Raw genomic sequence first — 12,653 nt, 5'->3', positions numbered from 1 at the left:
GAACAAAATGCTTACATATGTAGATAATTACAAAAACAGAATGAAAATCTTTCGGAATACTTCAATTGAAAATAATATCATAGGAAGATGACTGATAAATAAATGAAATGTTGCTATCATATTGATAATTCAGCACATGACCCTATTGCAAGAGATACACTTTTTGCTTATAACTCTTGGAGTTCATTTCCTCTTTAAATTATATTTTTTTCTTCTGTACAGAGCCAAGATGAAGCTGTTCACATCCCATAACAACATGACTAACTATGCCATTGTATGGGCATCCAAGACCAACCTTGAACAGCGAAGAGGTCGAGCTGGAAGAGTTCGGCCAGGCTTCTGCTTCCATCTCATCAGTCGCCCAAGGTTTGAAAAGTAAGAGAATGGGAAATGTTTTCACTACTTATCTAAACCATCAGTGTGTCTGGCAATTGGGATATTGTTGAATTGTACACTTTTCACACTTGAAAAGTAAGATATTGGGAAAAGTTTTCACTTTGGGCCCTGTTTCAATAAACTTGTTATGATAACTAATATGCAATAATAGTAAAAAGCTGAATCCTTCAATCTGATAAACTTATAGAAATTTTCGCATTATGAACCATGATCCTTATATCTGCTCAGTGTTCGAAATTTATTTAATCCACTTGGCTTTTTTCCTTTTCCTGCTCAAGGGGAATAAAGTCCTGTTTTCGTGTTTTTTTTTCTTCTTACATTTCTAGTTAAATGATGTGATAATATATCTCCATTGTCAAAGGATGTGAATTTTTTATCGTTAAAGTTTTACAAAACTTGATTTGTTTAGTGCACAGTTTGTTCTTGACAATGTTACCTCCTCCTCTTCTATTGCTCCTTTAGGTTGGAGCAGCACACCGTTCCAGAGATCTTCAGGACACCCCTCCATGAACTGGCCCTCACCATTAAACTCCTCAGACTGGGTACCATTGCAGAGTTCTTGGGCAAAGCCATTGAACCACCCCCGCTTGACTCGGTGGTAGAGGCTGTAGCAGCTTTGAAGGGTATGTATGTCGAACATAGATTGGACCGTACCATTCTGTGAAAAGGGAGTTGGATGATTTGTGCTGGGATACTTTGATGGAGCTTTTGGAAACATTGTGATGTATCTTCAAATGTAATCTCTCTCTCTCACTCTCTTGCTATGTATCATAAAGAGCTGCTATACGTTTAAAATAAATTGCATTTGATACAAGAATATGACAGGAACACAAAAGTATGGAAGGTTATCTAAAAAGTATGAATTCGGGGCAGAAAAGAGGAAAAGAAAAAAAATAAGGGTGGAACAAGTTTCTCTTGTAGGAAAACGTGTAATACATTAGTTGTTTCCACACAGTGATAGGACACCTGGCACTGTAAACACGCATACAAGCACTGAAAAGCACACTCATGCAGTTATCGAGTTTGTGATTGAGTGCTTGATAAACCTTACTTGGAGTTTCTTAAGCAGAACCTAGAATTAATATAGTCATAGGTGTAAATCATAATCACTCTGATTAAGATGTTTGACATGTGCTTTTATTCTTCCAGAGATGCATGCATTAGACCACCAGGAAGAGCTCACTCCAGTAGGCCGTATCTTGGCTAAGATGCCCATCGAACCACGTCTTGGAAAAATGATCATCCTTGGCTGTGTTCTCTTGTAAGTAGAATCTTTCACTGCTTGGGGAACAAGCCCTTGTATCTCAAATATTCAGGAGAAGTGCATAAGGTGCTGCAATAACAATGAATTGAAAGGGAATGTTTTCCTATTTAAAATGATGCAGTGACTTCAGTTTTTAAGATTGAAAGTTTGGACAGAATATCAATTTATTGATTATCCAGCCAACACAAGAAGTGATTTCCTCAAAGTGTACATCTATATACAGGGCCGAAACACTCCAGTGATTATATATTTTGTATCTTATTTCAACTGCAGGAATTTGTTTCGACAAAACTTTATTAAGAGTGACCCCTCCATTGTTTTTTTTTTCTTTTCCTTTCTTCCATAAATGATTCAAGAAATTTAATGTAAACTGTATTATAGAACCAAGTGAAAAAAAAGGAATTATCTGAGTTTGATATGAATTTTAATGATTGATTAATACAAATATCAGGATAATGTCTCATTTGTTTTTGACATATACTTATTAACTGAGTAAATGAATTTACATCTATTTTGAGGTGTAAACGTTGAGGTCTAAGCCCGCATATATGCAGGCTGAGATTAAGGGAAAATGGGTTACAGCACTATCAGCCAATAGTGGCCTAGAAGGATCCAGAACGCCTTGATGGGATTCAACAGATGGTAATGACCTTTTCTATTTAAGTTGGATGTTTTTATTATCTGTTATCATGTTAACATTTTTTTTTTTAGTGTTGGTGATGCGATGACGATCGTAGCCAGTAGCATGTGCTTCCCGGAGATCTTCATCACGTTCGCAGGCAAGGTTAGTAACATCCATCGTAACTACTGCCGTATGAGACACAGTGATCACATAGCAACGCTTGCTGCATTCCAGGAGTGGGAGGAACAGTTGTAAGTTTCACTTTGATGTTCGATACTCAGGCTTATTTTGATTTGGGGTGCAACTGCTGTGACACACTTATTTGGCAAATATGTGATTATGTCGTCTTTTGCGATACGGCCTCATTACAAAACTTTGGGGGACAAATTATAAGTGTCATAGAAGCTGTGTTGCAAATTTTAATTTGCCTATTTGCATAAAATTAATTTGGAAATAAAGTCATAAGAAGTAGCAACAAAATCCATTTTTTGTGTTTAAAAACAAAATAATAGGTGTAACTGTTACAGCAACAAAATCATAGCGATGGAAAGGAATTAAGTCATCAAGGAAGAGGGGTTTTGTTTCATGCATCTATATCGTTTTTTGTCTCACCTGCGAAGCAAAGGGAGACTATAGGCGCCGCTTTTCCAACAGCGGCGGCGTCAACATCAAATCTTAACCTGAGGTTAAGTTTTTGAAATGACGTCATAACTTAGAAAGTATATGGACCTAGTTAATAAAACTTGGACATAAGGTTAATCAAGTATCACTGAACATCCTGCATGAGTTTCACGTCACATGACCAAGGTCAAAGGTCATTTAGGGTCAATGAACTTTGGCCGAATTGGGGATATCTGTTGAATTCCCATCATAACTTTGAAAGTTTATGGATCTGATTCATGAAACTTGGACATAATAGTAATCAAGCATCACTGAAAATTTTGTGCAAGTTTCAGGTCTCATGATTAAGGTCAAGGGTCATTTAGGGTCAATGAACTTTGGCCGAATCGGGGGTATCTGTTGAATTACCATCATAACTTTGAAAGTTTATTGGTCTAGTTCATTAAACTTGGACATTAGAGTAATCAAGTATCACTGAACTTCCTGTGCGCGTTTCAGGTCACATGACCAAGGTCAAAGGTCAATGAACTTTGTCCGAATTGGGTGTATCTGTTGAATTACCATCATAACTTTGAAAGTTTATGGATCTGATTCATGAAACTTGTACATAAGAGTAATCAAGTATCACTGAACATCCTGTTCAAGTTTCAGGTCACATGATCAAGGTCAAAGGTCATGTAAGGTCAATGAACTTTGGCCATGTTGGGGTTTTTTGTTGAATAACCATCATATCTCTGTAAGTTTATTGGTCTAGTTCATAAAAAGTGGACATAAGAGTAACCATGTATCACTGAACATCTTGTGCGAGTTAGAGTAGTATTCTAAGTCAGCACTGCTGCTATATTGAACCGCGTGATGCAGGTGAGACGGCCAGAGCCATTCCACTTGTTTCGGTATATTTCTGTCTGTATCACTAATTGAGAACCAAGTCGAGTATCTGGAAGTTAAATTGTGATTCCTTGGTTTTGACTTTAATTCTATATTGATGCAGAAGCTTTACATTCAAATATGTCTTCAGCAGCATGACATACATCATCATGCAAAGTGTTTGGAATTGCTCTCTATCTTTGATTTATCTATTGCATATAAAAGAGTTAGAAACGATAATAATGCAACTTTTAATTGCTCATACCCTCTCTGCAGGGGTGCGAATTGTCATTGCGCTGGGAATAGCCAGCGAACTTCAAGGTGTGCAAGTTTTTCAAGGAATGAATATTCCTGCCAATTAGTACACCTGGGTCGAGTGCATCGCAATTTGGATGAATTTCTTGCTTAAGGTAGTAACTTCATTGCTGGGAATAGAGGCAATGACCCTCCGATTTATTTGTTTGTTATATGCAAAATTGTGTTGTACATGTATCTGTTTATGTTGTAACACGGCATTACCCCCATCTGTTTATGTAATCACTGATCTGTTGTCTTGTTAACAGGCAATCTGGAGAGGATACTGCTATGAACTACTGTGATCATAAAGGATTGCAGATGATGACTCTGAGGATGATCTATGAAGCAAGGGTAAGATCATGTCAGTGGTGATTATGATGGCAGTCTTGATGATGTTAATGGTGGTGGTGGTGGTGGTGGTGATGGTGATTGATGATGATTGATGATGATGATGATGATGATGATGATGATGATGATGAAGATGATGATGATGATGATGGTGATGATGGTGGTGGTGGTGGTGGTGGTGGTGGTGGTGGTGGTGGTGATGATGATGATGATGATGATGATGACATTAAGATCTGGATAATGATGATCATTCTCCTGTAGACGACAAGAAGCACACTTGTCGAAACATCGAGTTTGGGTGGTCCTTTTTACAACCAACAATTTCCCACGAAAGGTACATGATGTACCATGAAACCTACAGAATGATAATAATGCTGATGATGGTGTTGGTGGTTGGGGTGGTGGTGATGGTGGTGATTGTTATGCTGTGGGTGGTAGTGGCAGTTCTGATAATGCGAAGGACAACAGTGATGGTATGATGATAGCAGTGATATGATAAACCTGATGAGGATAAGATGATTATTATTGTTAAAATAATAATTGTATGGTCCATTTATGTAGTGAAGCTACTACAATTATATATACTCTACTGCAATTGATACTTGGTATCATATTATTACCCCGGCTGTAGCTGAGCCGCTATATAGGTGCTCAAGCATTCAGGGAACAAGTCCTACCAGGCACCCATTCACCTCACCTGGGTTTAAGTGCAGCACAATGTGGGTAAATTTGTTACTGAAGGAAAACACTCCAGGGCTGGGAACCCACGTCCCTCTGAGAGAAAGACGTGAGTTGTAACCACTCGACCACGACCCCCCCCCCCCCATGATTAGGATGAAGGTGGAAATGGTCATAATAATCAAACTAATTGATATGCTTATAAGGATAGTGATCATGGTGGAAGTCTATTTGCAAAGTTTAATCAAATTTTGAAGGATTTCCGCAAATTGCATGAGTTATATTTCTTTTTTTTTCTCTCTTAACAGAATCAGCTTAAAGACATCCTGGTTATGGAAGGATTCCCAGAAGGTATGATTATCCATTATATAAAGGACATTGATTTTATAGGAAAATAAATTATGGGGGAGTCAAGAGGGGCCTAAGCTTTCGATCCTAGCAGAATCTTCTTCGGAGGCAAAATGACCTGAAAATAAATTATGACTAATTGAAGGGGTACTTCACTTTTAAATGAAATGAATTGAATTTTTACAAAAATATTAAATGAGTAAAACAATACAAATTTCATCAAATTCGCATGAGAAATGATGGGCATATTTTTCTCATTACAAATCATCAGTTACCATAGACAAACAATGTTGATTGCAGGAAAGCTGAAATGAAAAAAGATTTGAGGTTTTACAATATTTTTTGGGGAAAAAGCTTTATACATATACAAGTTGTAATTTGCAAATGAAAAAGCCAGTAATGTTGTTCTTTTGTAGTTAGTTGTATGAAAAAATATATATTACTTATCTATCTTATCTTATCTACTTCAATTTTCCTGGATGTATCTTGATTGTATTTAAAGTGATTGGTTAACATTGGTTTGACTTTTAAAAAATCTGAGCTAGAAGGTCACACTTGTCACCTGTGTCTGTGATATGTTCCAAAAATGAAGCCCAGAAAAAATTGCTTTCGAAAATCATTTAGTGCTTCAAAATTGAAATATAAAATGACCGGAAACACTATCTTAATTTCATCCCGTACACTTATGTAGGGGAAGGCGGGGTAAGTTGAGCATAGGGGCAAGTTGAGCCACCAGCCCCAGGCCAATAATGAATGAGTCAGACATTGTGGTGGTGTCATGTATTGATGACCCAAAGCATAACCCCTAACCCCACCACATTGTTTCCAACTTTGAAACAAAAAGTAGTTTTTTAGAGGGAAAAATATGAATTTCAGCCAAAAAAGTAAAAAAGAGTGTGAAATAGAGACATGATAACAACATTATTAGTCCAGGTATGGATCTTCATTCTTGTCATAGTCTTTTATATGATGGATGCATAATAAATGTGTGGATACAAAATTATCGCACTAAGTTCGGACTGGGGTAAGTTGAGCCAAACAGCATGGGGCAAGTTGAGCCATGGTAATTCCTATGGTAATGTATCTTAAAAAATAAACAAACCATAAAAATCAATTGAAATGCAGGCTGAAAGGAGCAAATTTACATGACTGCTCTTTTCCTTTTACAGGATGTTAGTATTTATAGAGAATTAGCAAGTGAAAAGACTTTAAACAAAAAATTGACATGCTGGTTCTCCCCCATACATATTGTACATAGTTTTTGTGGCTCAACTTACCCCAGAAGGTGGCTCAAACTTACCCCATATATGGGGCAAGTTGAGCCATTTGACATCGTTTTTTTGTCAAAGGTCACGATGACTTTCAGTGTAGGGATAAAAAGTTATCTATAGGTGGAAAATATTTCAGAAGAATTAAATATCAAGGCAAGGTACTTATTTCGACAAAATTATTAATCATATCAATTCTAACATGCAAAAAGCAAAAACTGGCACAACTTACCCCGCCTTCCCCTACTATTTAGGCGTCTATAAGACGCCTATTTACAAAATCTGGGCTTGCCTTGTAGTTTTAGCTTTTCATTCTCAATAATGGTTGTTTTCACGGTTGATTAGTTCTAATACATGCACTCGTACACATGTTTCATCTTGGTTTGAGAATTTTTTAAATCGGCTGCTCACAAAGTTAAACAATACCTTTAATTGAATTACCATAATACTAAAGTTAGTATGTTCTCCATGAGGAATCAAATCATATTTAATATTTGTAAAGCAGAAATATGAAATATTTAATTTGATAGAATACATTCATTCTGAAGGGATTCATTTCTTATTGGATCATAATTTCCTTCAATTACAGAATGCCTCGCCCCTCAGATCTTCAATTTCCAAGCCCCTGACCCAAAGCTGGACATTGTCGTGTCTTTGCTGACCATGGGACTCTGGCCAAACGTCTGCTTTCACAAGGAGAAGAGGAAGCTACTGACCACAGAGAACAAGGCTGCTCTCATCCACAAGTCATCGGTCAACTACTCCAAGTTTGACCAGAACTTCCCTTCTCCGTTCTTTGTCTTCGGTGAAAAGGTGGGTTTGTAGGGGTACATGTGTATATCCATTATTCCACTTTCATTGTTCTTGAAACTTGAATTATCCCCCCCCCCCCATTCCTTCCTGTGTTTCTTCTGTCTTGTATGTAGCCAGAGCTTTCAAGTAGTTTTCAGTAGTACTGGAAAATGAGAAGAATTCTGATGGTTTCATGTAAAAGAATAGATTTCTAAAGTTCAGTTTTGTGTATTGTCCTATGACAGGGATAGTGGATCAGATGGACAGGTGTGTGATGGGATGGACTCGGTGAAGTAGTTCTCGTGGTTTATTTTCAATTCATCTTATGCCAATTCGTCCAATTGCCAACTCGTCTACTATCATTTGAACTGTCGTTTGGTCTACTCACCACATGGTCTACTTTCATTTAATCTAATGCCATTCTGTCTAATAACCAGTGGTCCAATAACCATTTACTCCATATACCATTTGGTCTAATTAAACTAAAGTGGCAATTGTGCAAAATGAATGAAAAGAAAATAGGTATTGGACCAGCTGGTTATTAGACGAACTGGTGATTAGACAAAGTGATGATTGGACCGAATGGTTATTGGACCAAATGGTTGTTAGATGAAATGTTGATGGACGGAATGGCATGAGACCAAATGAAGGTGGACCATGTGGTGAGCGGACGAGTTAGCAGTCAACGAATTGGCATTTTACCATTCTCATATGGGGGGGTGAGTGTGGATGAGGCAGCTGTGACTGGAGTGGTGAACCAGTTAGCGAAGGCAAATGGGGTACGATTGCATGGACACATGCTGAGGTGGGAAGATATGCATGCAACAAGAAGGGATTTGAATTACAGGTTGGCAGATTAAGGCGAAGTGGTGAAAGAAGACTCGGAAGAAACAGTGGAGGAGGAGCGTAGGAAGGTTCAAGTGAGGATGGAGTATGCACTGAATTATGCAAAGTTGGGGAGGGCGTCGGGATGATTAATACAATAGTATTAATCATCCCAATAAAGTATTTAAACTTTAGTTTACTGACCAGCTGACTGAAAAATTCTCATTATTTGTGGTTCATTTCCTATCTGTTGTTTTCTTTTCAGATCCGAACCCGAGCTGTATCAGCTAAGGGTATGACCATGGTATCTCCTCTCCATCTCCTTCTGTTTGGAGCACGTAAGGTGGAATCTTGTGATGGTATCATCAAGCTGGATGACTGGTAAGTCATGTCAAGATAGCTTTTACATCAGGGCCCCTGTCTTACAAAGAGTTACGATTGATACAATCAATCTCTTCTGTATGGAAATCCATCCATACCCTTTTTTAAAACCAAGGTTACGATTTTAACATGTTGTCATATTTCGAAAGTATGTGGACCTAGTTCATTAAACTTAGACATAAGGGTAATAGTGTATTACTGAAGATCTTGCCTGAGTTTCAGGTCACATAATTAAGGTCAAAGGTCACTAAGGGTCAATGGAACTTTGGCCATGTTGGGGGTATTTGAGGTATTGTCATCATAACTTAAAAAGTTTATGGATCTAGTTCATGAAACTTGGACATAAGAGCAGCAATGTATCCCTGAATACCCTGTGCACGTTCCAGAAAAATTCATTTTTGGTCAATGGACATGATATTTTATTATCATGTTAATGTTTTGTTCTGTGAATAATTATTCATTAGCTGTTTTCAAAGGCAGCACTGCTGCTATATCAAATTGTGTAATGCAGGCGAGACTGCCAGAGGCGTTCCACTTGTATTTAATGTATTCTTGATCTGGCAACTGCAGAGACATATATTTTTACTGTCTGCAGTTGAGAATCCATCTATTTAAAGTGGCTTGAGCACTCTACAGAGTGGATTTTGGTGCAGCATAATCCAGTATGTTATTATTATTATTATTTCTGTGTATTTTTGTTTATATTTAATTTGACCCAGGGTCCAACTGAGGATGTACCATGAAGCAGCAGCTAAGGTTGTAGCCCTTCATCCTGCCATAGAGTCTCTTATCTTCAACATGACATCCAACCCAGACTCGGTGACCACACCATCTCCTCAGGATGAGATGCTAATCAACATCATCAGAGCGCTCTCAAAACCCAACGCGGGTGTCTTCGGGAGCTTCGACTCTGGGGATAACATGGGGTGAGTGAGGAATTCAATCTTGAGATTGATTTACACAGTCCTGCAGAGAGTGACTTGATCTCTTAAAATAAGCCAGTTCGTAGTTCCACTCTGCGCATGATCCTTTGATGGTCTTGAATATTCATATATTCTTTTGAATTGTTTTTCACTTGCATCCACCAAAAGACAACCATGCGTCCACAACGACTGGTATTTCAGTTTGCCAAGTACATTGTAAAACATGCTATATAATATGCATTCAAAGTAGAAATGCAACAAATACCTTCATAGAGTGTTCATTGATGTGCTATTCTAGTCACCTGGGCCCGTATTCCATAAACGAAATAAGCTTTTTGCTTAAGTTTGAGCAATTTGTCTTAGCTTTTTGCTTGTCTAAGAAATCTTCCCTAACGATATTCTATAAACTTTAAGACAATTGTCACAAGTCAGACGATATGGCTAAGCCAAAGTCTCAAATTCTATGACGTCATAAGAAAATTGCAACGTCACGCAACTTTTGTCGCAAACGCAACAGCTGCTCCGCGGTAAAAAGTCTATGCGTTTTATGTGTTAAAGCAAAAATTGCATCATAACAAATATCAAGATGGAGATTGAGAAAAGAAAAGGAAGGCCAATTTTAGTGAAGGAGAGAAAATTACGCTAATAGCAGAAATAAGAGAGAGGGAGGAGATCTTGAGACCGAAGCTTAATTCACGTATCATGTGTGTACGCAGTAATTAAAGGGCATATAGTAAATGAGCACTTTGAACAACCACTGCATCAAGAAGGTTTTTTCCATATTGGATCCCCAAAATAACTGGTGTTATTTTTGTTTCTCCAAATCTCTTTCTAGACCTAGTGGTGCCAAGAGAGGACGATTTTCCTTTTCCTCGCCTGCTGGCGGACAAGGAGGTTTCAGAGGTGGCCGTGGAGGCGGTGGCTTCGGTGGTGGTGGTCGAGGTGGCTTTGGCGGTGGTGGTCGCGGAGGTTTCGGAGGCGGTGGCGGCGGCTTCAGAGGAGGTAGAGGGTTTGGAGGAGGAGGAGGACGAGGTTTTGGAGGTGGTGGTGGCGGGGGTAGACGAGGTTGGAACCGAGAGGGAGGAGGAGGCGGAGGCTTCCGGGGAGGTCGCGGATATGGAGGAGGAGGCAGCGGTGGCTTTGGAGGTGGAAGAGGAGGTGGATTCGGCGGCGGTGGTGGCTATGGAGGCAGAGACAGAGGTAGTGACTTCGGTGGTGATGGTGGGAATGATTTTGGCCGAGGAGGTGACTCTGGAGGCAGTGGAAGCGGGTTCGGAAGTGGCGGCCGAGGAGGCTTTGGTCGCGGTGGTGGAGGAGGATTTGGTGGAAGGGGAGGTGGGTTCGGAGGGGGTAATGATGGAAATGGTGGAGGAGGATCAGGCTCTGGTGATGGCGGAGGTTATGGGGCCGAAGGAGGCTGGGGTAGTGCCTCCTAAATGACCAAGATTCCATCGATAGATGTAAACCACCGTGTTATCCAGGTCTAAGATGATGATGACGATGATGGTATTTGTTGTAATGTAAAAAGGGATTGTAGACAACTTATGTAGTAATAGTCACATTTATTGAGGATTCTTTCATTGTGATCTGGTGGTGGGATATGCCATAACCTGTTCAAGGTTTCTTGGGAATGTGGATTATTGTGCAGGTATTTCTAGCTTGCACCCAGTAGAAAGAGGTCGCACAATCAAGCTCTAATGCTCGTATTCAAATTGAACATGAGATTTTGTGTACTGTGTACACGCCAGAAATGCCTTCACCGTTACAGTCTGTAACCATGGCTGTACTATCTGTCGCTCCTCTTCTCTATGAATTTAGGCTGTGTATGTAATTTGTGTGTTGAATGAACTTCAAGTGTAACAATGTATTATATGGTACTTATTACATTCTAGAAAGATAAGGTTACTTAGTCCAACAGGTTTGGCCATCAGCTTGGAATATTACTCATGTTCTCCCAGAAGTTGGCATTTTTATTACTGAATAGATTATAATTGTGCATTTTCAAAGGCCTATTTTTACCCCAGAGGTATATTAAGATATGATTTGCTGTTAATCAGAAATTAATCTCAATTAAGTTTACGGGATTTATATACGCTTCAGATTATTTCCAATTTGAGTATCATGTCCAAATATCATATAGGAAAAGAATGATTAAAATAAGTCATATCATGTGCTTATAGAACTTTGAACCATTCTGCATTTGTCATGATAAAATTAGCTTTATCATTTTCAAATTAATTCTATTTGTCAATGCCAAATCATTTTCTGTTGCATATAAAATTGGTTGAATGTATGTACAAATCTATCACATAAGACAGGATATCATACAGTTTTTGTTTTTTAAAGAGTGTAAAACGTATATGTGGCATGACTTACAGGGAAGATTAATCCAATGGTAAGTTGTTTTTATAAAAGCAAAAAAAGGGGGGGGGAGAGATTCGATGAAGGATGGTTTGTATGTTAAAAACCATTCAAAAATGAAAGTGTGATTTTATTGTTGTCAATGTCTCAATTTTTGATGTGATATGTGATTAGCTGCTCCATATATCATGTAATATGAATTCCATGAATTTACATTTTTCGTGTGTAAGTCTTTTGTAATTTCAGTAAACACCCCCCCCCCCTCCCCTCCATCTACCAAGAATATTCCTTTTTGCATATAAGTTTGTGAAGTATTGTTTCATCACATCCAAACATGTCTCGTACGTGGACAGTTGTTACTATTATTCATGAATATGTGAGCTGTCTTATGAATCTTGTATGTATAGAATTTATAATTAAGGCAATGTTGCATCCTTATAGAAAGTTTGCTTTTAAAAAAAACTTGCCTTTTTTTCTTGGTAGTGGCTTCTAATTGAAACCTATTCTACAGGAAACTGCCAACAAAGACAATTTGTAAGTTGAAATTCACCTGTGAATTGTCCGTGTACACCTGTTTATCGGTGAGAGAGGAAATCTTTATACAAAGACCATTTTCATGTGGCTTGGTATTCTCCTATACAGGATGCATATTCAAGTACAGT

At 38.4% G+C, this 12,653-nt stretch overlaps 1 protein-coding gene across 4 annotated transcripts in view; it reads left to right on the top strand.

The window, feature by feature from the left end:
* The window catches only part of LOC121425665 (ATP-dependent RNA helicase A-like), a 43,964-nt gene extending 31,700 nt beyond the window's left edge, over positions 1-12,264 (top strand). For all 4 annotated transcript variants that reach the window (XM_041621814.1, XM_041621815.1, XM_041621816.1 and 1 more), the window contains 10 exons: positions 223-375; positions 859-1,019; positions 1,546-1,657; positions 2,372-2,533; positions 4,334-4,418; positions 5,402-5,444; positions 7,299-7,522; positions 8,592-8,707; positions 9,427-9,633; positions 10,466-12,264. In XM_041621814.1, coding sequence (XP_041477748.1) covers positions 223-375; positions 859-1,019; positions 1,546-1,657; positions 2,372-2,533; positions 4,334-4,418; positions 5,402-5,444; positions 7,299-7,522; positions 8,592-8,707; positions 9,427-9,633; positions 10,466-11,066 — 1,864 coding nt within the window. In that variant the 3' untranslated portion in view covers positions 11,067-12,264. The remainder of the gene's footprint in view (positions 1-222; positions 376-858; positions 1,020-1,545; positions 1,658-2,371; positions 2,534-4,333; positions 4,419-5,401; positions 5,445-7,298; positions 7,523-8,591; positions 8,708-9,426; positions 9,634-10,465) is intronic.
* Positions 12,265-12,653: the final 389 nt, after the last annotated feature.

This window comes from Lytechinus variegatus, chromosome 12, assembly GCF_018143015.1.
Source record: "Lytechinus variegatus isolate NC3 chromosome 12, Lvar_3.0, whole genome shotgun sequence".
NCBI lineage: Eukaryota > Metazoa > Echinodermata > Echinoidea > Temnopleuroida > Toxopneustidae > Lytechinus > Lytechinus variegatus.
Note: the sequence above shows the minus strand (reverse complement) of the source record. Positions and strands in the feature narration are given on the sequence as shown.